The sequence below is a fragment of the Gasterosteus aculeatus genome, chromosome Y (assembly GCF_964276395.1).
Source record: "Gasterosteus aculeatus chromosome Y, fGasAcu3.hap1.1, whole genome shotgun sequence".
NCBI classification, from domain to species: Eukaryota; Metazoa; Chordata; class Actinopteri; order Perciformes; family Gasterosteidae; genus Gasterosteus; species Gasterosteus aculeatus.
In genome coordinates this window covers 10,394,727-10,419,732 of record NC_135709.1, presented here as the reverse complement: position 1 = coordinate 10,419,732, position 25,006 = coordinate 10,394,727, and the positions used below count along the sequence as shown (strand labels likewise).

Below are 25,006 nucleotides of genomic sequence, written 5' to 3'. Positions count from 1 at the left end.
GCAGTTTCTCTAGAAAGGTCCCGCCTGAATAATCTTTCATAAGCTTAAAACTGAAAATGACTCCTGAGAAACTATAATTTCAAAACCTTAACGGGTTACAACACTGAACGTTTATGATGTACACTGCATTACTATTGTTTTTATTGCTCTATGAATGGAGATCTATGCATGTATTCAAACTAACAAACTTCCACAGCTAGAAAGCATACATGTTTAAGGTCAGAAATACACAACAAAACATTTAATAGTAACACTGACAAAGGTAAAATGATCTGCCTATTTTAATAACCAGTGAATCAAAGGATAGAGAGACAAGGGATGAGTCTGTGAGAGTAGGACAAAGTTGTGAACTTAGTGGCTGTTCGAACAATATTTTGTGTGACCATTGTTCCGGATTTATGCGCCGCAGCGGCGCAATGAGTGACATCAAAACAACCGCCACTAGATAAAACACTCTGTGTGGAGTACATCCCTCGATTTCACACGCTCTTCAGTGCGCATGTCATTGGATCGGTTTGTCAGCTTCATCCTTTTTAAGCACTTACGGCAGCATTTGCAGTCGCGGGCTAAAAGTAAACAGACTGCTAGCGCTCCACTGTTATTTGTTTGTCCTTGACTTAGAGGGTTGTGATCATGGCCATCCACGGCGCTCACCGCTGCTGGAGTACGGGATGTTGAAGGACAGCACTCTTACGGCGAGTATGAAATAGCAGCCTTTTTTACAAATAAAATGCCTTTAGGCTCTTCTGTGAAACAGTGAGAGTGCTTGGCGGGATGTGAAATAAAAGCTATATTCAGAGACTAAATGTGAGATCGGAAAACACTTACATGTTGGGTTTTTTTTTTCCTAATCTGGAGGATGTTGTAAACTGTATCTAAGCGTCCGACTTGGCAACTCGAGCACTGGAGTTTTGTGTACGCTGTAGGAACGGTTGCGTTGAGGAGCACTGCTGGTGGGGGGGCAACATGCCAGAGAGAAACCGTGTGCTTGTTGGCAAGCGGTTCATACTTTTCGGGGACTGTGCTATCGAAGACTGCAGGGATGATCTACGGTTTCCCTTGACAAAAAGCCAATTGGATTATTGTTGAAAGTAATCTGTGCGGCAAACACAAATTTATAAACGGCATAAACTCCACAGATTGCCACTCTTAACCATGTGAGCTTAGAAGCAACCGACGTGACCTGAACCGAATATAGAGGTATGACGCCGGTGATGCGCAATACAGCAGGAGGGGGGTGGGGGTTAATAAATGGACAAAATAAACCTTATGTAAGTGTAAAACAATTGAGATAAGCGTCTTAAAACACAACACTACGCTGATATGATTGTTAAATACTAAGATGAACGATGAGACATGGCAAGAGCAACACATTGATGCAAAGAGGTCAAATAGGTAAATTCAACGTTATAAGCTTTTTGTTTCTTCGGAATACTGTTGTGGGACGAGGTGTTCTTCATCTTTCAGTCTGACTTCAAAGACGTACCACCGCCGTGACGGATGCCCGGATATCTTTAAAGAGAGATATTGCCCGCCGCTGTAGAGTGATGTATGATGAGTAATGTTCAATTCATCCTTGTGCATGACATAAAATAAACACACTGAAAAGGGACTTTAATTTGTATTTAAAAGAATTCATATTTATAACAGTTTTTAAGCAAAAGGCAATAGCACAACTTGGATCCCGTCAACCGTCAAAGACGAGGAATAAAGGTCTATTACCATCAAAACCAACACATGTTGCTTCAGGGAGCTGTGAAAATATACCGTTTATATTCAAGATAACATTATTATTTTCAAATGACAGTAAAAGCCATTCAATCCAGTTGTATTTCTCTAATATCTCATAAGTTTTCCTGAATGGGTTTGCAGCATAATGCATTGCGTGACCTGCTTGCTCATGCTGCTCAGTCCGCCAGTGAATCCACATTCAACACGAACGGTTATTGTACAACAGAAAGTGGAGGACTGAAATAAATGTGTGGGTAAATAATTAATCTAGCAGCCCGAAAATACCAGAATACTTTTCTCAAGAGCCGGATGATCAAACCAGAGCCAAAGGGCAAGTAAATACGATACTTCAACAAATCAACCCATGACACAGAGAAAGGCTCCACGGACAAGTTCACGTTCCGTCAGCAGTTTAGGGGAAAACTACCTGCTTATACTCCCAGAAATTAAATCCATTTGTAAAGTAAGTGATGGTGAATAATAAATCGTGGATTGAAAGTTTGTAGAATAATATTAGGCCAGAAAATAATGCTGGCGAGCACCCACCAGTTTTACATTCGATGTTGGACATGAATATATTTCTACTATTTAAATCAATGAATTCATTTCACATTCAAATATACTACACAACGTGTTGCCCAACATTACAGCCACACTCAAATGATGTTGCCAATTGCCAACATTGCCAATTTATCTTTTCAAACTTGAGGCGTGTGAAAGGCAACACGTGGCTAAGTGGATTTTAGGGCACAGGCGACAAACAACAGCTTACTGGAGTTAAATAGCACGGCTGTGCGAGAGTCACAGGGACGTTCGAGACGGGCTGGAGAGGCTCAGACTGACAGTTACGGGGGATGGATGCTGCATGGACACAGACCCCACAGAGGGCGAGCTGGTGTTTGTGGAAACAAATTGGATTGTGCACATTCTGTAATCCGTGGGGGGATCCGAGAACCAGGGGCCATTGTGTATCACCGGACACCACGTTGTGGATCACAGTGAGGTCTTAGACGCCGTCCTGCACACAACAACAGGATAAACCTTTTGGCCTCCTCCGAAAAAGGAGCCAAGCCAAGAAAAACAACAACATATAAACGTAGTGCTATACTACATTACTTTCTGGATGCAAATATTTGCAATAACATAGGTAAGTGGGGGCCTGGTGTCAGTGTAGTGCAACATGTATTTAAATATTTATTCACTCAGTTTCCTCCCATGTCTAACGAACGTTGTCCACGAGATTGACCTTTCATGGGCTTTCAAGCATAAAACGTACTCATCTTCATGGGTCTCTTTTGACTTTTACCTCCTTTTGTTAAAACTTGTGGTAGCTTCAAAAGTAATCACTGATTATTGCCTTCATTTTATTCCTTTTGTGTATTTTCATCCTGTACATACATGTTGTTCGCAGCACAGGCTCACTGGTCACATGGTCTCTAACCGTGTTGGGGAAATAAACTCGGTCGACATGTGGCCGTTCGAAGGCTTTCACAGTGTGTCGACCAAAAACAGTTTCAAATTCAACTAATTCATTTAGTTGAATTTGAAACTGTTTTGTAGGATTTAAGTTGTTTCCTTAAGATATTTAAATAAGACAAGGCTATTTAACTATATGCACAGATGTTTACAATCTCTATTATAATCACAATGTCACAAACAGCCCTATAAATCCTACAAAACAATGAGATCCCAATAGCGAGAGGCTGTGTAGGGCTGTGTAAGACGGCGGGTGGCTGTGTTTCCATTGCAAAAACACCAGATTAATTCCATAATTGCATTAAAATCCAACAAAGGAAAGAGACATTTGTAATTTCAAACGCTTCGATGGCTTAGTGGCTTTTGTACTCTGAGTTCAGCGTGGTTTGTCTGAGAGAAATGTTGAAGATATCCCCAACTGTTCAAGTTGTATACTGCTCGTCAAGACACGAGCAAAGACCCAAGATAATTAGCCCTGCTTGCCCCATGCGGTTTAGAGTGAAAAGGGTTAGCCCCAAAGTTAGCAACAGCTTATGTGCACCCAAGGTGGGGCAATCTTTGGTGGAGCTGTTCTTATGAACATGCATGGATAAACATCAAATTATCAACCTCTATCATACAAACTATGTTTTGTCTTTATGAGGAAAAATAAATGTTTCATGTTAAAATGTCAGCTTTATGTTTTATGTTGTTAACTCAATGAGGAAAAGTAAACATGTTTCATTGTAAGAGTAAGTGTAAGTTCAAGTACAGATCTGGGTAAGTTGCCAGATAAAAGTACTTGTACTTCACATCAGTTGTTTCCCTGACTTGAGCAATCAACCTGAAGGAGGTGTTAGTGAGACAATCTTGTGATTTAAACCTCCTTAGTTCAGCCAGCGACCCAAGATCAGCAGAGGGCCCGCCTCCTCCAGGCTGTAAGCCTCCAATGGCAGAAATAAATTGTTTGATAGGGGCCCCTCACCCACCACGCACACACACACACACACACGCACACGCACATGCACAGATTCACACACGCGCGCCAACGTTGGACAGAAATCTCATTAAGATCAACGAAATTGCAAAGATAAAATGTCACTCAAAAACATATCAGCCATGGCGGGCTGAATCTTCGGATCCATCAAGAAGACAGCGCAGCCTCCTCAACCCGTGAGCCGTCATATGTTTTTCAATTCTTCACGTCCAACAAAAATAAAATCAGTATATGAATATATATATATTGCAACGGGTGGAAATGTAGGAAATACGGACGATAATTCATAACTCTGGCAAGAATGCGATACTAAAAGACAGAAACGACCTAATCTGAAATGCCATAATTTCATGATCGCGTAGGGGTTTGAGTTCATAGTTGCTCTGGCTTTGGATGACAGTGAATGAGGCAATTTAGTGGAATCTACTTATCTGATCAGTCCAGTCGCCACCTTCATCGGTATGAGATGGAGACGTAGAGGCTTCTTGACATCACAGGTCAGAAGCATCTTACGTGTTCCTTCCCACTGCCTACCGGCACGCTTTTTGTCACTGCAGAGGATATAGTCACAAAGACTGTTTGGCTGCAAAGACCGGTGGGCTGTGGATGAACATCGATTCACGTGTTTTGTCACTTTGTCCACTTCCTGTATGTGTATTTACATGTCTCTGCAGTAGCTCTCTGTTTATGGGCCTTTACATTTTGTTCCTAAAGGTCTCTGGAAGTCATTTCTGTGTCAGCATTATTAATACATGTGCACTAAGTCGGAAGATGTTGACATTCTTTTTCTATCTCTGCACTTTTCACTTTTTTTTGTTAGGCCTTGAGTGGAAAAGTAAAGATTACAGAGTTCAACAGGACACAATTATGTTTGGTTAATAAGGAAAAAGGGGAAAAAAGTGGTTAGCAGTCTGTGAGCAGATCTCTGTGATAATCCTTATAACAAAATGTTCTTTGTTGTGTTCCTTACTTTACGTTAAGGACGATCATATTCACTGTTGTTATTTTCATATGTAATATCCTACTATTTAAATGTGTGACATATTGGAGGCACTCCGTGGGAAAATATCCTGGATGAGGTATTTGATAACACAAACAAAACAAAGAAAGCTGTCAAATGAAACAGATGATCTCAAAATGAAGGTGGATAAGTACACTATAAGAGCTTTTAGATAGATAGATAGATAGAGATAGATAGATACTTTATTGATCCCTCAAGAGGGAAATTTTAAAAGAAAGACGAGCGGTGCACATGAAATATTAAATATAGATTATCGTACACTAAATGCAAATCAAAACACTTTAACCACCAGATGGGAGTTATAGTAGTTTGGCAAAAGTTATAATCCTTTGGTGAATTATGTTACTACTTTTGTTTCTTCCTCCAGAAAAACACTAGTAAGAACATCAGAATTAAGATGTTATTAAGGCACCGCAGTGAGTTGGTTAAAGGCTAAAGCAAGCATGCAACATGCAATGCATGTATAATGTTTACCGAATGCGCCATCTTGGCTTTAAATGTCTAAACTGTCATGCTAACATTTGCTTTTTAGCACCATCCCAGGTCAGCTTAATGGGAATGTCATTAGCTTCTGCATCTACTTTCAACGTTTTGGTTTAAAAACATTGCACTCAAAATAATAATTGGTAACCTCATGTTGATGATACAGGAAAAGTAAAGGGATACATTTTATTGGAACAATAGATGTGCAATATTGTGTGCTAATTTATTCACTGGATATTTCAGAAGATGTGGGAAAATGTTCGCATGCTGTTGACGCTAGAAGGAAATATGCATCTTGAATGGACCAAGTGACAACATTTCATGGAGATTGATTCAAATCATTTGTTTGGTAACAAACTCTTTGGCCTCACCAAAACAGGATAGATTCGGAGATATATGTTTTTAATGTTTTAGCACATTGCACAGTAGTATTATTTTCTGTAGCCTATTATTACTTTTTCCCCCAGCACCAGTAATTTATCATCTTGATTTGACTATATTGCTTATCAAAATACAGACATATTGGTTTCATAAGGATCATTTTTGTTGTGGGAGCACAAATGTATTTTGAATTATAATGTCTGGATCAGGACCATATGAATCAGGTTATTTGTTTAATAACATTCACTGTCAGATGCTACAAAAAAGCTAGAAAAACACTATATATGATCTTTACTTGCCAATAATCAGAAATAAAAGATGCTGGGTTCACTGGAGTTGCCGTATCAACCAATTACTGTCCAAGTCTTCCGGGAATCGATTTAGATGCCGAAATTACCTCAGTGCAATTAGACGGTTCTCTGTTGTGTGTCTACAACATGAATACTGCACCTCATTACTGCATGCTTCCCTCATGGCACTAAACAAGCCACTGCATTTTTTGATATATTAATACAGAAAAAAAACATTTTTATTCAGCTTCAGGCAAATATGTCTCTGATAGCAATCTATTTTTATCAAACACTATGTTTTATTTTCATCTCTAAACCATTTTTCAAGCTGTTTTTCAAGAAAATAAAAATAAATGAAGAGAAGAAACTGAACTTCTAATTAATACAGCCATTCCTCTACAACAGCTAATGTCTGAGGATCACCTGTCTTTCACATTGTCCCACTCCTATTGATTTTATAGCCACGTTTTCATCACTCAGTGCGTCAAATGTCACATAAAACACAAACCCCATTGCTTAAAGGTGATGTATACCATGTGCTATGATACCAAAGATTTGACAATTCCATTACTGCTGTTAGCGCAGCGCGCGCGCATTTTGACAACATCGGCGAACCACGAGATCACAGCACACCGCGATGATGGCAAGTCGCTGTGGCTCCTGACTGATAGATACATCGCTTTGCCTTGCAGTGTTGATTACGGCAGAAAATGCACAGCAGGCGGCCGGCCTCGTCCTCGTGTGCGAGCTTTGTCATCTCTGCTTGTCTGACAATCCCAGATCAGTACTCCATCAAAGAGTTTTTTAGCCTTCGGGCTGATCTTGCTGCTTGTCGGGCTCGAAAGCCAAGAAAGCCGCCACGGGCCTGTTGGAGTGGACGAGAGAGGAGGGGGGAACTGGAGGAGTCGGGGGGGCAGGCGGTGACCGTGTGCCATGCGGTATGGCACACGGTCAGTGATTCGTAATAAGAGACACGGGAGGGAAAAGATGGAGAATGCTGTCTTCAGTTCCATTAGTGTGCTGGGCCCTGATCAAATATTTCTTTTCTTTTGTTTTAAACACAAGAATATCACAGTTTAATCAGTGGCAGTGATGTATGTGTGTAATAGAGGGGTTAATTTGAATACAAATTGTAGATTCAATTATAAGACAAAATTTGAAGCCTTTATTTACTTACCCGAACGAACTATCGATGAATCGTTCTTGCTTCAGAATTGCAGTCATTTTCATATTATGTGGAAAGATGGTAAAGACAAGAGGATATGAAATTGAGATATGCTGTAATTAGACTCCTTTTTTATGACCTGGGCCATCTGGATATTGTGGACTATTAGTGAAACTGTTTGGAGCACTTAGCTGGGATTCGTTTCAGTTTTGGGGTTGCGGTGAATTAAATTAGGTACGTACAACAATAAAACCAAAGATCCATGGTATTTCTCGCAATTCTGTGAGGCTGTAATCAGCAGTGCAGAACAATGTTTTCATCTAATTACCACCAGCTAAACATTAGCTTTATCCTCCCCTTTTTTGCACATTTTTGGATTAGCCAGGAGTCAGGGTACGTTGTCTCTGCCAAGATGATGAACTTCGCAACGGCTCTTCACATACTTATTGGTGAATTCGCAGGGACTACTTTCATATTTTTCACGGTCTGCGGTCTGGACCCAAATAATGGCCTAAAGCACCAACTGGATTAAAAACAAAGGAGGCAATAGTCTGCTGAAAAGACTTTCACTTAAACACCCACGAGATTTAACTCTGATCGATGATGCACACAGTAGCTTTATCTTAATTTGGGAATACATTTTTAAACTGAATATGGATTTCGGTTGGTCACATCTTAGTTTTAATTTGTGTCAAAAAGGGGTTTTGAAGGTGAGGATTAATTACAGGACTAAAACATGTTTATGCACACAGAAATGATAGACTTGAAAGAATGTGAGCCTATCCCTCCTTTGCACTGTGTAATGTGCTATAAACGGCTGCACCACAACCGGCCAACTTTACTTACATTATTCACTGTGTGCTCAGGAGGAGTCTCCTAGGAAACCTTTTTTCTATCAGATGGATCAGCTATTACAGAGAATATATTTCTGGAGATGGGGATTGATTGGTTTGTCTGGTTGGACTCAGAAGGTTTTGAGAGTGAGTGTGTGAGTTAGAGAAGCAGATCCCTGCGGAAACGGGGAGTGGGACAGACAATCAAGCCAGAGTTGACGCGGGACTTTGTGTCGGGGGCAAAGAGGAATAGAAATTCTTTAATAGATTAGCAGCGGTGAAGTACTGGAACAGCCACCAGGGAGGCCGAGAGTTGAGCCACTGTCACACCTTGAATTCCCGACCGTTTTCACACCTTCGTACGACCATAGCTCCAGGGCTTCACGTTCTGCTTTTAGACAAGCCCCTCTGAAATTAGGAATACATTCTCATCTGCATTACACCCATGCAGGAGAAGAGAGGGTGAAAGAGAGATTGACAGAAGGCTTCGTGAGCGAGATGGATGTAGATGCTGTTTAGCTTTGGAATGACGGAGCGAACCACATAATACCATAATAATACCACATAATAATAATTTACTCCAAACCAAAAAAAAATGTATTCAAAAAAGTGCTATTCACATATATTCAGAACAAATCACTGTTGAAAATAAAGCCCATTTTGAATGCAATTTTTTCCTCTCAGTGGTGTAATGCATATTGCTCCCTATGGTAATTCAAAAGAAGATAGCTCAGTTAAGAAGGTCCAGGAAAATCAATGATTCAGAATACAATTGTTTGGATGCAAATGTCACAGGTACAGTATGTTCCCGTACACTTTAATTTTGGACCCCGTTACCCACCAAGAACCACCAATTAATTAAAGGAAAAGAAATGTTCACCTGCTAGGCTTATTGCTTCATTAAACAAATTGGGAGAATGTACATACACAACCATAAGAGCACTGGGGGTATATTCATTTACCTTAACACAACAATATTCCAGGTAATTGGGAAGCAGCCTCAGCTACCTTGGACATTGATTGTCCAGGCTCCCTCCGTCTGACAAGCTGATAATGAGGCATCGTGAGACAGCGGGACACCTGGTGGGGTGTTAGACCGACCGTTCTCCTGCTAACAAAGGGTGAGAGCGACACGGAAAGGTAGAGCCGGAGACAAAAACCGGACAAGCGGACACCACCATGCTACAAATTACCTGCCAGTTTGGTTGCAATCTGCAGTTAAATCATTATCTATCTCCTCAATCTGTCTCCGTATGGCTTTTTCTACACCGAGTACAACTGTTGGCACCACACCAACCATTTCCCTCAACTTCCTTTATTAGCCCATGTCCGAATTCACCAAAGGTGCCAAGTTAGCTGTAGATGTGGTCCCCCTATTATTTTTACAGAGACGCTGGTACGGTCAAACCCAGCTTTGTATGTAGCAGTTGCGACGCGGCAGCAGAGGAGCAACCATCTGCTATGAGATGGAAGGATGAGGGGAGTGGGGACAAAGAACGGGGCCGGTGGATGAGTGCAGCTCTGACAATGCTGAAAAGGTCAAAGTGCAGGCAAGGGATGGATGGTTCTGGACAATTTGCATAAGGTGGTTCAGCAAACAAGATGCCTTGCATATGCCCGGATTTCATCATGGCAAATTGGGTTTTGGTGATATTTCATTGCAAACATTTGTTTTTCTTGTGCCGGTTGTTTTTGTGAAGGTAATTGTACCACTGTGGGAGGACCCAACAGTGTGTGCAAGTCTCAATCAACTGCAATTCATGTGTCATGGATGACTGGGGTCTATTTCTGTGCCTGTGGCCAATTTTTGCCAGATGGTGGAATCCTCTTTTTCTTCACATTTAACTACAGTAATAACAATAATTTTAGCTTGGTTTTAAATAACCACCCTACTAAGTCATGTCAGTGAGCCAGAATGCACGACATGGAGACCCTGTAACTAGCTCTCCTCAATGGAACAGAGCCATAATTTACCCTGCTATTATTTCATTGTTTTTTTTCATCCCTGGCCTGTAAAAAACCTCTGCTGTAAAAAAAAAACCTGTCGCAACCATTTACTACATCATGCTATAAAACTAAATTTAATGTGATAGAAGTTTTATTCAGTATGCGCACCCCTGAGATGTATTTATCCAGCCTGTGTGTGTGTTTGCAGGCAAGAACGCAGAGCAGAACAGAAGACCGGATCCATCCTTCTCTGCGTCCACAGCAGTAACCTGTATCTTAATTACCTCTGATGCGAACACAAATTAGTCTGGAACACAAACAGAGACTTAGCTATGAGGAATATCTTCATTTATACCCCATCATGTCCAATTACACAAGATATATCACCAAGATGCTAGGTTTAACTTGTCTGCATGGAGTTGGCAGGGTGAGCTACACTTAAATCACCAAAAACACGACAGTCTTAACAGTCATTTTCCAGCGGCGCACCATTCCATGCCAAAAATTTGGATTTAACTATTTTTTGTCTGCGAATCATTGACAATATTAATGACTTTCAATGATGTGACTGTTACGTTGATGTTGCCACAGAGACTCCAAAGCAACGTTCAAAACAAGTCAAACTATATGTCCCCTGACAAGAGGTAGAACGCGGGTGAAACGGGTTATGAATGTAACATTAATAAGCGTGCGGTATAGTCTAATATCAATTTAATATTTAATTCATCTCCATTCTTGCAGTCTTTTTCGTCATGCAAGTTTGATGCAACGATTTTAGCTAACTGACCATGTGAACACACATTGTAACGCTCTGACGTAACGTTAACTTAGTGACATAATTGCCAAGCTTCTAAAAATGAGATGATCACAATCAACAGTATGCAGAGCACAAAAATAGTTAATCTTCGACCACTTATCCTGGGTCGTATTGCGGGAACAACAGTTCCACCTGCAGACCCCAAACTTCCCTTTCCTGGGCCACATCTATCAGCTCTGACAGGGGGATCCCGAGGCGTTCCGAGGCCAGTGTGGAGATCTCTCCACCTTGTCCTGTGTCTTCCCCGAGGCCTCTTTTCAGCTGCCCTGCGCCTTCTCCAGGTCCACCAATGTAGACTGTATGAGCAAACACCCAGGCCCCCCCTCCATGATCCCTGCAAGAGTAAAGAGCTGTTCCATTCCACGATCGGGATAAAATCTGCATTGTTCCTTTTCATCCTTGGATCGTCTATCGGCCAAACCCTCCTTTTCAGCACCTTGGAATAGACTTTACCAGGGAGGCTGAGTGGTGTGATACCTCTGTAAATGGCACACACTCTCTGGTCCCCCTTTTTGAAGAGAGGTACCATCACCCCGGCCTGCCACTCAGGCACTGTCCCACACTTTCGCGCAAAGATGCGAGTCCTGCAAGACACCCCCCCAACACCCATTGCCTTCAGAATCTCTGGAAAAATCTCATCAATCCTTGAGGCTTTGCGGAATTCTTAAAGAAACTCCAACTACATTGGAAGTTTTATGTTACAATCAATGTTCTTAATTGTTTCTAAATGTCCTTGCTTTATGTTTGGATGTTTTTAACGGTTTTATGTAAAGCACTTTGAATTGCCTCGTTGTTGAAATGTGCTATACAAATAAAATTGCCTTGTCAAGGAGGGCGTAGTAGTTGGATTCAGGAGTTCCTCAAAGTGCTCCTTCCACCGCCCAATAACACCCCCAGTTGCAGTCAACAGGGTCCCATCCTTACCGTACACAGCCTGGATTATTCCCTGTTGAAAACAGAAAGATGCATCAGACTTTGAACAAAGCAGCAACTGAGTTTATCGCTGCTCGTATGTCTTAATCAGGTGCCAGCAACGTAGAGAAAAGTGGATTTCAGAACCTTTTTCAGCCGTGATACATGTGTTATGTTTCCTGGAGAGAGGTTAGAACAGATTTCCATTTTGTGTTTAATGAAATCATGAAGCTCTACACTGAGACCAGGAGGTGTAATTCAGACACAACTCAACCACCAGCCTTGCTAAGCTTGAAGCACTAACATATGGACGAGCAGGACTCCCAACACAGTAAAAAATGCATTCCGGAGAACACAGTGCGGGTGTTTAGGATGTTCGGCTTCATTTTAAGATCAGACGGTTTCCATAAACCCCTGGATGAGATGATCTCTGATCAGTCTTCACACTGGATTCCCACCTTTTGGGATGGTGGACAGATCATCTGAACAACAGCATGTTGCTTTGCAGTTTCGGAAAAAAAGAAAAGGAAGAAATGACCCCATATGCTGAACAAGGTATGCTGAAACTGTTGGAGGTTTTTGGCCCACTAAACAGCTTCAAAGATGCATTAAGTGAAAAGAAGGAGCACATGCTGTCTTGAAACATGAAACCAGGGCTGTAGTGAAGGGTAAACGCACGTAAACGCCGTTAACGCACCTCTGGAATTTTGGAAACAGCGTTTACGCACCTATAAATAGCATTTACGCACCTATAAATAGCGTTTACGCACCTCTAAGTGGCGTTTACGCACCTCAAAGTTCCCTGCGCCTTGTATTCTTCCGTTGGAATCAGTGCTGTAGTGGTAAAATTAGAGGTCGGTAAACTCTGAATTTTGTGATCATACAGACCTTGACGCGATGCGAAGCAACGCAACACAAAGCGTTGCGACTCTGTAAGGCTGTCCTGGCTATATTGCATTATGTTATCAGTAAAAGTCATATACAATCAATGACAGTGAATAAATGGGTTAGTAGTTTGTAGTTTATTAAATTTAAGAAAACAGTAAAGAAAAGTATGTCAACACAACACAACAACACAATTGCATATTAAGAACTATCTACATACGGAGTCTCCTTTTCACAGTAGTGCCCAGAGGGCCTCCTTGTCCTCCACGTCAGGTCCTGCCTTGCCATGAACCGCAGAACACGCGTTCTGGGGTTCATGGCTCCTCTGTGCTTCTCCTTTCTCTATTGGACCTGGTGTTTCTCCTCTCCCTGTGCTCTCTGCATCATTGCCTGTCCTCTCACTGCCAGAACAAATATGTTGAATTTAAGAGTTAACCAGTTAAGCAGCCTGTCAATCACACTGACAACATAAGTTAAAGGAACACTCATGTACTACCTACGTCATCATAAATAGCCTATACAGCATGCTTTTTTCACATTGAGAACTGACTTGTTTTCTAATCTACGCGTCACCAGGCGTTTTTTTGTCCTTTTACCGTGCACGACCAGCGAACACAGAGCGCGCGACTACTAACCCCCCCCCTCCATTGGTCGTTCCGCCCGCAACGACTACTACCCCCCCCGTCGGACCTTCTCGACCGGTCCGCGAAATATTGTCTGACATGAAACCGGTCCGTGAGATAAGAAAGGTTGGGGACCACTGGGCTGATCCACAACGTGTGTTTACACACCTCCTGGATCGTGATTGGTCGCTGCTGCAGCCGCAAGGCACTGATTGGATGCTCACAGACCGTTATACAGCGCAGATGGAAATGATTCAGACCACGGCATTTATATGTTCAACAATAGGAAACGTAGTCTTAGCTGTTTTAAAATTACAAGTTTATTTCGGATTATTCCAACCAGGGCTGTAGTGGAGGGTAAACGCACGTAAACGCCGTTTACGCACCTCTGGAATTTTGGAAACAGCGTTTACGCACCTATAAATAGCGTTTACGCACCTCTAAGTGGCGTTTACGCACCTCAAAGTTTCCTGCGCCTTGTATTCTTGGAATAATCCGAAATAAACTTGTTGTAATTTCATCGCGTCGAGGTCTGTATGATCACAAAATTCAGAGTTTACCCACCTCTAATTTTACCACTACAGCACTGCATGAAACATATAATAATAGGAGACTTCACAGCTAGATAAGCAAGGAAAGTGAATGTCCTTTACGCTGCCACACTCCTCTGTACAATATTAAAGACACTTTTGTTACCATGGAGAATGAGGTGACGGCAAAGGTTTCGCAGGAATCTGAGTAAGCTTCACAGAGTAGACCAAAGAAGCAAGCTTGTCCAGGCACCAGAGCAGCAGCAACCGGAAGATCAAGGAGGGTCTGGAAAATGATAAACAGATGGAATGGCCTGCTGTCCAATATCCAGCAGAAAAAAAAGGGGGAGTCCGGTGAGGCACGAGGAGACCAACCTGTAATTGCATTATTTAAAAATAAAAAAAATACTGAATGCTCCTGAAGATTCAGTCGCCCTATGGAAAAATCACACGTTCACCCTGCAAGATGCTTGCATTTCACACCCAAGGCGTTCTTCAACCCATCAGCACTAGACGGGTTGACTGAGGAGTTTACTGACCTGCTAGTTTTCCTGGCTAAGATTCATCCGGTGGCGCAAAAATATATGGTGTTTTGAGAAATTAGTAGGAGTCAACGGAACCACCATAGGACCATGGCTATGCAGCCGTGACTGGCCCCTCAACATATTATGCAGTTTACTGCAGAAAAAAAAAGAGATTAGCTGTGGAAAGAGACAGAGGTGCACAGCCATTTGTGGATGCCCACATAATACATACGGTACATTTAAGCATGATAAGCAGACAAAAACTGTGTAGAAATTGCACCTCAATGTCATTGCAAGCATAGTCCGAATTTGGCGTGAGGCTGTTATAATACTGTCAAAAATCACACAACACACAAGTGAGGGCTAGAACCAGTCAGTCTATGTCATCAGTTATGAAAAAGTTGGTAGACAAGGCAAAGATGGAGACAGTAGCACTGCATGAAAAGTGGGATTTTCGGCAGTATGCGGCACTGTAAATTGTCGTGGAATTTCAGGTTTGCGGCAATTTGCGGGCAACGCCGAAAACTGCCGTAAATTGTCAGAAATTGACGTGGGCCTCCCTTGGCAGTTGTCCCCCCATGACCCCCCTCCTCCTATTTCTAGGGGAGGCTTTGACATGTAAATGAAAATGCTGTGAGCTATACAAATGCAAATCAGGGTCGCAGAGGGAGTTTTAGCCCAGGTGACATTTTTTTAAAAGGTAAGAAAATCTCTGGTACAAATAGATCAGGCTCAGTAGCCTAATTATAGACTCTTACATTGTAGCTTGAATTGACTTGTGCAAGAACATGTTTCAATGCCGTACCCTTTGACCCAACATTAACAACTATAAACTGCTTTATAATGGCTGGTCGTAGTTCTGCTAGAGGGTCAAGGACGGGTTCCTCAAAACTGTTAGTGTTTCCACACCACTTAGCATAAACATATGCTGACCTTTATGCTCTGCATCTATCGATTGAGATAGTTACATTCATATATGTTACCCGTTTACATGTCATGGCAAAACATTCAACCTCAGTGACACAAGGGTACATCTGATGATACATTGTCAACATTGCATGTATGTCAGACTCAAGAGTGTCTGGTGGAATGGAGAAGAGGCACCACTGTACAGTTTCTAGGGAAAGTCGTTCTGCTGACACCAAAACAACCATTTGTCTTCCTAAAATACTGGTCCTTCCGTATAACAATAACCTCGTATGTGATTGGAGGACCCTTAGACTCCTCGTCCAATCACGTGTGAGGTCATAGGCATGACTGATACAGCAGTACTTGCAAGACAAGCATACAAACAGACACGTGTGTGTTACTATATTCAGAAGAACTGTATCTCCAGTTCCTTTGTTTGGTTTTTGCTGCTTCGTGAATAATGGCGGGACGACGTCTCGCGTTCAACTCGCCTTCAACTCCTCTCCGCGGTCACCAACTTTCGGCCAGTCCGCAGACAGACGAGAAGAAGCTGCTGAAAGCTCTCAGTGGATCGTCTCGTCAACTCCAACAACAAACTGCCGATATCAACGAGCGGTTCGCTCCACTGGAGCGTTCGGGACTCTGCGGGTTTCTGTCCATAGATCAGAGGAACCGACTCAAAGAAGAGGAGACGGGCGCACAATCCCACGATAGCGGTAAGAATACGTTCGATGACTGCAGCGTAGCCTCAAGCTAAGCTAAGAGTAGCCTAGTAGCCTAACAAGTGAGCAGAACCCGCTTTATTAAAGTGTGTTTTCTTTGCCGTGTCTTTACAGGAAGCGGTGCGCCATCTTCACAACTCCGAGACGAACTACAGGCGCCACGAACCGGAGCAAGGGTCAGATTTAAAGAATATGCTTTCATTCTGCGGTATAAAGGAATATATACGTATAGATACCATAGGATGGATACCGATCATAACTGTACATTTTGTTTTCACAGACTAATCTCGCCTCATAATGAGGCGGTGACCTCGTATTTGCTCCGGGAAAAGTCCAGATTTAGACGACGTCATTATGTGTAAGTGATACTGTTTCTCCTTCCTTGTTAAATGTTACTGTGACTTGCGTTTGATTTTCTTTTTGTATTCATACCACACTCATTTAATTGTTTTCCAGCCGCCTGTGAGACGTATTTTGAGACGGGACGCAGGAGCTTCAGGTTCAGGCGGAACACTCACTGCGGGCTGAAGCTGCGAAGGATCCAGCGCGGAGTCGAGCGAGAAGAAAGACGGTCAGAGTTTATTTGCTGACTTGTTTCAGGTGCATTGATCAATATGTTGTGTCCGTACGCATCGCATCGCACAGTACTGATTCATTGTTGTTTTTACAGCTGCTGGAATCGAGACAAAGTGCGCTGGCTGATGACGAGGTGGAAATCCGCCACCGTAGAGCTCACGTCGGACGGAGGGGACGGCGTTGTTGGCGGGGTCTCGGGGTGGATTGTACGGTCGCCACACGCACACGAGGCGCCTGCACAACAGACCTGCCTCGGAAAACACGGCGCCAGTGACGGTCTACAACCCCGAGGAGGCGAACGGACAGTTTACTGAGCTGTAGTTTTTAAACCGCCGTTACCCAAGTGTGGGCAGATCCTCACTTTGTATGTAGTTGTTGTTTGTGTGTTGTTAATAAAGCTTTTTCTTTGCATAAACATGTGGCAAATGTTCATTTTCTCTATAAATTCATTGATGTCCTGGTTGGTATCCTAATAATAGTGTAGTAGCCTACATAGGATAACTATGAAATGAATATACATCATAATATGAATATATAAATAAAATGAGGCGGGTGACCAATAGCGACAGATCTGCCAACCAATCATGAGTGATTGAAAGTTCTTTTCATCCAATCATGAACAAGGAAACTCAAGCCTGGTCTGCCCACGTGTGGTTTTGCTGCCAATCACGAGTGATTTTATTTGTTAGTAAGTTGTGGTTTCCTCCAATAAGGAGTAAGGTTATTCAAGCCCGCTCCGCTCGGCCACCCGCGGTTTCGCTGCATTCATATGCTAATTCGGGCCATTCGCACCTCCGCCAGCTCTCCACATACGTCATGGTTCGTTTCAATTTGTGACACAGACAAACGCGACGTGCGACGGTTGCAAATTGTCGGAAATTGTCGGAAATTAGGGAGATTTCCGGGCGTTTACGGGGACGAAAATCTCACTTTTCATGCAGTGTAGCAAAACAGCAATTGTGGGGGAGCAGGATGGTATGGACAGAAAACCCAAGGTATTACAGGGCATGAAGGGAAAGGAGAATGCGAGATATGACGACCGCAGGAGAAAAAACACAAACAAAGAGAAAAGGAGCAAACAGTGGATGGAGAGGGCATGCCAGGAGACAGGCTTTGGCTGCTTTGTTATCAGTCTGCACTGAAATGTCAGAGCACTGTGACATCCCTCCCCAGAGCGTCTCCTGCTGCCCAATTGCTACTGTGTAAAACACACACACAGCCGAAAATCACACAAATATGCCCACATACAAATGACACACACACACACAAAAGGTAGCCAGTGTTACTCTATTCTTGAAAAAGGTGCATGGACACAGGCTACAAACACTAACACAACATATGCACATAGATTCACACACAATACGGAGGAACCTCTATATAAGTACATACAGTGAGCATTATTTACTTGGCCGGATAAAATGCTTTAAAGGAGAAAGATTGGAGGTAGAGGTTAAATGTTTCCGTGAACAAAAGAAGAGAACTGTAGCACTGAGACTGTATATATATATATATACAAAAGCCTTCCATCAGGAGTTGGTGGAATGCATACGACACATGACTCCGAATGAATGATGATGTTCTGTAACTGTTCAAGTATAAATGGGCAACGTCTCCACATCCACGACTAGAGGATTAACTCTTAGTAACTCGCTAAAAAGTGAGAAATGTTATCGCGAGTACTGAGGAAGATATAAAACTTCCTGAAAGACCACAAAAACTATGGACATTTGACAACGACAATCTAAATATCTTACTTTTAATAAAAACAATTGTTTAAAAATCTAGCACTGCTGACTAGGAAACCATTGGCAAACTGGCAAGTTGTTAAAAAAAAGCGCTAAATAAAATAATTACAAATTAAATCTCTTTACATCCCATTGAGTCAGAAGGTCTAAGGACTCAGTAATTCAATATCAGTTTCCTTTTTAAATGTGTCGCTGCTCAGCTTTCAGTTAATTAGTTTGTTAAGCAGAGAGCTGCTCTGATGATTCAGGTGTTTTGTGAGGTCTGATCCTAAATTAAGAATACACTTCTGTCATCTTTCTAACTTTCTCCTGGTGGGCTCTTTTCTATGTAAGCGTCCAGAGCTTGCATCTGTAGTCTGACAACAAGTGTGCAGGCAAACCAAAATGTAGACAATCATAGTAAAAGCACACGCTGTCTGTGTCAGGATCGGAGGAGTCGAATGAATTACTTCTTTTTTTAGTGACAATTGGATTCCACCATTGATTCCCTTTTAGTTCAGGACCAAAACCAATTAAACACACTTTCAGTTTGACTGTATTATTTCTAACAAGAGTTTGTCAGCCTCTGACCATCGGCTGCACAGTCAGTACCCAATGTGCACCATTGCATCAGCAATTTCTGTATTAGTAATTCATAACACAATTCAGCATGAAGTTGACGACTGCTCAAAATGTCTCCATGGGAAGCTGTTTGTGTGTGTGTGTGTCTTTCCTCTGCCAGCCTGCTGACTGATCCCTCTCATCTACGAAGCTCTGTTGGTGATTAAGGTTTTTTTGTCTGTTGGCTTTTGTGCTAATGATGTGAGAACAAACAGTGAGAAGAAGCATCACGGAGTCGGCAATGCATAGCGTTTTGTTTCCCTCTTGTTTTTTACTGCCCGGGCTTTCTACGAATCACGTTCAACATATTTTACCAAACGATCTGCCAGCCCCAACATGTTGTTCCCTTAAAACACTTGGTAGGGAGACCTTGAGCGCTCTTTTATTCACTGAATCAGTGGAACGCAGTTCAAAGTAAACAGCGGGAGCACACAGGATGTAGCACCTGACTTCTGCTAACTTCCTCATTAGCGCCGCGTGGTGCGACTATTGCAGTTGGACATATTGTGGAGCTCAGAGGGATACATTTTGGTGTGACTAATAAAAAAAAAAAAAGATACAAAAATGACAATAACTTGGTTGGAAATATGTTTTCTCAAAACCATTCATACTTGCAGCACTTTAAAACTGCCCTTTTCAAATGAAAGTTTCAAATAGATTTGACCAACTGTTGGGATGCTATTGACCCAGAGCGGCGTCTGGCAGTCTGTCTGAGGTAAATCTGTGTTTAAGCTTTGTTATTGTGAGCTATTTTCCTTTTAGCAAAATGCTCGGAGATAATGTGAGTTCCATCTGGTAAAAAGTTTGTTGTGTATATGGGAAGTCCTTTATGGCGAGGGCCAAGCATGAAGGAATCCAGTATGCGCTGCCTTCATTGGGGGAAAGCAGTAATGATGTTTGCAGTCTTGGTTAAGACTTGGGAGCCTTCGTATTTTGTACAATAAAGTGTATCTTTTGAAAATATCCCTTTTTGCCCATTCAGATAAGCTCAGGAAAATTGATTAATCTCCAAAAATAAGAGATTTTTTTACATGGTTTCATTTGGTGTAAAAGTATTCATGACAAAAAAACAGTGGGGAAAAATGCATTAAGTTTTGTTTTACAAATTCAATTTTTACGTGTATTATGTAAATCAACATGTATTGTCCCATGTATCAGCAACAAGTTAAACGTGGGAGTGAAGACCGGATGTGAGCGCCTCCACAATTCTACTCCAACGTCATACATGACTATTGTACGGTGGACGACAGCGAGTTACATGACAGCTATGTGGAGAGAACAAAACAAGTATATTTTCGAATTAATTTGTTCTGCTTTAATGACTGAAACACACAAAAATTCTCAGCTTGTTAAAAGGTTTTAGTAGGTGAGCAAAGACGCTGTACATTCAAGGAATTATTCAATATTTCAGACCAGTGAAGGCACAACTGTAACGGTGATGAGTCAGGAAAAGAAGCCCCTGGCAAAAAGGGACAAAGGCATTGAAGAGAACATTGGAATTTACAGCAGCAGCAAAAGATGGCGAGTCTTCTTAGGTGCTCTGCCAGCTTTGCCTCAAAACGATTCATTCTCAAACACTCAACCATGAGATGAGGAAGAAAGGTGGTGATGAGCCTCCTAATAATAGTCTGTAAAGGAACAATGAGTCTCTCCATATTGATCATTAGAGCCAGGTAACTTTCAAAATCCTATTAAAGCTCTAGAACAGTGAAGTAAAACAAGGAAGGAGAAAAGGAAGTTAACAAATTTGGCGGATATGTGGGATGTCAAACATAAATTGTCAATACATTTTCCCATTTCCAAAAGGTATCAAATGTAGTCCCATTTTTAGTTTGTAAACCCATCATTAAAAATGAACCCCTCTTTTATTAATAATTTTGCTGTAGTGAGAGCAAAGGTTTGAATTAGAAAAAAAAAACTTTGTTTCACTGCAATCTACACCTCCCATCAAACCTATGGGAAGGTGTCGGATTCGGAAAGAGGCAAACTTTATCCTATTTTGGACTTTCTATGTCTTCGCCGAATCACCTGACCAATCCAACACATCATATAGGCGACCAGGAGACAAGGAGACACATCCACATAGAGGTAGAGGAGTGTTATAAAGCAACAGAGTTCGACCTGAGAATGAGAATACCATGCAAACTGGCACCGTGCGAATTGGCTGGGGGTAATTGTTGGATTTTTATGCATTTGACTCCAATACCACAACAGCGCACACCAACCACCCACACACAAGGGGGTGACATCATCCATATAACCGCACGTAGCCTCGGATCAGAGACACCTCAAGTCTCACAGTCACAGTGTGTGTGACATTGCCTCTCAACTGAATCAAATAAAGGCCCATTTCTCTCCAGGGCCCTTCGGTATAACAAAGTCACCTACCTTTTGGGGATCCCTCGAGCACCTCTCCTGTGTAGCTCTGCTCTTTGAAGATGGGCCGGTTGTCATTTTGGTCGATGACAGTGATTACAAGTAGGGCCGGTGCCTCAAAGAGGTTTCCAGCGAAGTCGGTGGTAGAAACTTCCAGCTGTGTGGGTACAAAGACAGAAGGAGGTTTCTTTCAGAGATGAGGATGGCGTTCTGTGTGGAACTCTTTTTTACAGCAATCTTCATGAAATGTCCAAAAGTACATGGAAGCAATTATTTCGTCTTTGCTACGAGGGGTGGGACATTTCCATGAATTACAATAGTACAATTATTGTTCTTAAATAGGTATCAAGTGTCCGACCATTCATTATACCTTAATCTTTGCATTTAAATTCCATGCAATCCCTTGAACTTAAACATCCCTGAAAAGTTTCTCTGCATTGGGTTTGCTTGTGTTTTGCCTCAAACTTTATCTAATCGTATCTTTGTATTTTTAAGACTCTCCTGCAGCCTTTAAAGGCACTTAAAGATATACAGAAAAAACCTTTCAGTAAACCCGTTTCGGATTACTTTTCCCTTCATCTCCTTTTCCCCTCTACCTCCATCGACCCACATCACATATTTATGCCTTCGTCTTCTTGCTGCTCTGCAGATTCGCTCGTCATCCCCCGGTTTACCTCGGGGACCCGGCCGGCTTAACAGAGTACAGTCAAAATATGCACAGTATCAATTTGGCGAACAAGCTTTCAACTCAGAGTGGAACGACCGTGTCAGTCTACCTAAATACTAAAAATACATTACGGAAAGCTGTCCGACATTGTTTAAAAATACAGACTTAAAAGACGCTCGCTCCCTTTTCGGCTTGTTTTGTGCAGCCAGTAGCTGGTCAGATGTCAAACCCCAGAGCTTCTGATCCATCGCCAACAGCCATGAGTAGGAGATCAAGGGTGCAACTTTTATTCTTTTTGGGATGGCTTAGTGTGATTCGCTTAGAAAATAAAACTGTAGTCAATCAGGAATCAGGAATCAGGAAACATTTATTACCAAAATATGCCAAACATACAAGGAATTTGTCTTGGCGGTTGGTGCGCGACAGTAGACAATGTGACAATAGACAAGACAGCAGTGCACAAGTAATAAAATAAAGTAAAATGAAATGCTAATGCAATGGGTTAGTAGAATAACGCTATGGGTTAGTATAAAACAAGGGAATAAAGTTAAAAATTTTAAATATTAAAAAAGTTTAAAAAAAAGATATATTAAGCATAAAGTGCACTAACGAACAAGTAACAAAGTGACGAGTGACGACAAAGTGATGAATTACAGTTAGAGTGACATGTGCAGTGTGAAGGAGAGCTGGTTGGTTTTATCTAGTTTATTATTTAGACAGCAGTGGTCCCCTTCGTTAAATACAACTACACGTATTGATGTCTACATTTAGAATGTGGTGATTTTGGGGTGCTGTATCCCGGACAAATGGGTACAATGTATGAATTGAGGCGACAAACTGAACCCCACCGCATAGAATACACAGAAAAACTGCTCCTCAAAACACAAATGACTGGAAGGATAAAAGCCTATATTTTGATAGGGCTGAGTTTTACCCAATTGGGATGGATTTTGATACCATCGAAGCACGCGTGCTCCTCGAAATCCCATCAGCAGATGAGGCGGTACCCCCTATTATGTGAGTGATCTGTATCCCCTAAAGACACTGCATGTAAAGACATTAGCTCAATTCCAATCCTAATCTGTGGCTAAAGAGATCACTTCACTTCCTTTATTCACATTGCAGCGGGGCCGGAGAGATTTATCAGAGAATGAGAGCGTTATAGTGAGAGAGAGAGGGAGGTTCCTCCTTTGTCTGTGGCATCACATTACTGACCTTTCCTCCTTCCTATCGGTAATGCATAACATCAAGCGATCAGGTCGTTCTGCTCCTCTACCTCTATGTTGCTTCTTCTCTTTTGTCGCCTCTATCTGTCCCTTACCACGGAACCTGGAGCATATTGCGTTACGTCACACAAATGTTTTAGGTGTTAGGAGCCTAATGATTTCGTACATCATCTCCCTCTCCGCCTTGACAACACACAGCGGGCGGCGATTCTCAAGAGGGACCATGTCCCACCTTGTCTCCATCTTGCAAAACTGCTGACTATCAACTAAAAAGTGTTCACAAGCCAACATGTAATTCCATCTGATCCACAACACACAAACACACTGGCTTATAGACGTGTGCCAACAAGCATATGTACGCATGGGTTCCCTCACTAAGACTGTCGCAAACACTTCAATCAATGCACAAAGTCTGCCTCTTCCTCCTAACACATTTGAATGGGCGATCACACCAGCAACAAGGAAATAACCCATCAGACACACAAAGTCAAACCATGTCTTCTTACTGCCAAGAAAAAAAAGAGTAAGATATTTATGAATAGCTTTGGATTTATATAATTATCTTATATTAGCTCTACAGAATTTCATATGCAGATATAGTAGTTTCGTACCCCACTCCATGTTGCAAGTCAGTCACGCCAACGTGAGGCCAAACCTCTTTGCTGGTTGCCAATCAGCTGTAAAAGCAACTGAGAGAGTTGATGGATGGTATGTCGGTGATGCTGACATACCATCATTTAAGGTTATGTGAATGGAGACAGATTAGATTTGCTAACACACTTTATGGCCGACGGCATCCGCCAGATGAGTAGATTACAGGGGAGAGGAATTTAAAAACGAAGTCCATCTGCTTGATTCCCGCTGCTTTCAAGCGGCCTTTGGAATTAAAGGCAGGATGGGATCCAAAATTACATTGTCATTTTTTACCCATTAGCAATTCAATGTTATACTTTGCTTCATAATTAAACAAAAAGGAACATTTGAGTAAAAAAAAGAAACTTATTTAATAAAAATATTAGCAACGTGACAAAAAAAGGCCCAGCATAGCCCATCATGAAGTGCAGGCCGACAAAGATTTAATTCATGAGGATGGAGACTTTATATCTTACTGAGGTTGTGACGGTTTTATAGACAATGTATACTTAGACATGTAGACAAGATATAAACCTGAAATATTACTTTCTAAGCCCAGTAATGTTTTTGTTTCATGGAACCAGGAGAAAGCAGCATCACGCTGAAGGGCAGAAAAATGTAAATATGGAAAAGCCCATTTTTTCAATTTTTATATACTTTCTTCTCAAGTAGAGCGAAATGGGACAAAGGAATGTTTGTTTTTTATCATTCAGCCTCCCAAAAGAACATCCCTTTTTCTTCTATTGCTCTCATGGCATAGACCTCAAGACATCAGTCTCACTTAGAACCCTCCGCAGGGATACGAGGTGGTTAATTCACCGGTCCCGTACCTGCTGCATCTACTTTCAAAAGCTTGAATCATTCCAACCCAATGAAATTAAGGCTGTCAAGAGCCAAGTGTGTTTCATGCTCTCACCATAGCTCACTGGGAAGCACTTGAGAACCACCAGGGACTGGA

General features: G+C 42.0%; 1 protein-coding gene and 1 long non-coding RNA gene across 2 annotated transcripts in view; one reads left to right on the top strand and one right to left on the bottom strand.

Moving 5' to 3' along the window:
- The window catches only part of LOC120812490 (cadherin-13-like), a 150,256-nt gene that overhangs the window by 114,471 nt on the left and 10,779 nt on the right, over positions 1-25,006 (bottom strand). The window contains exon 3 of the mRNA XM_078097984.1: positions 21,535-21,679. Within this exon, the coding sequence (XP_077954110.1) occupies positions 21,535-21,679 (145 nt within the window). The remainder of the gene's footprint in view (positions 1-21,534; positions 21,680-25,006) is intronic.
- Positions 16,333-17,216, top strand: LOC144391036 (uncharacterized). The gene is made up of 4 exons (XR_013454897.1): positions 16,333-16,401; positions 16,506-16,583; positions 16,682-16,796; positions 16,896-17,216. It is a non-coding gene; the product is annotated as an uncharacterized LOC144391036 (long non-coding RNA).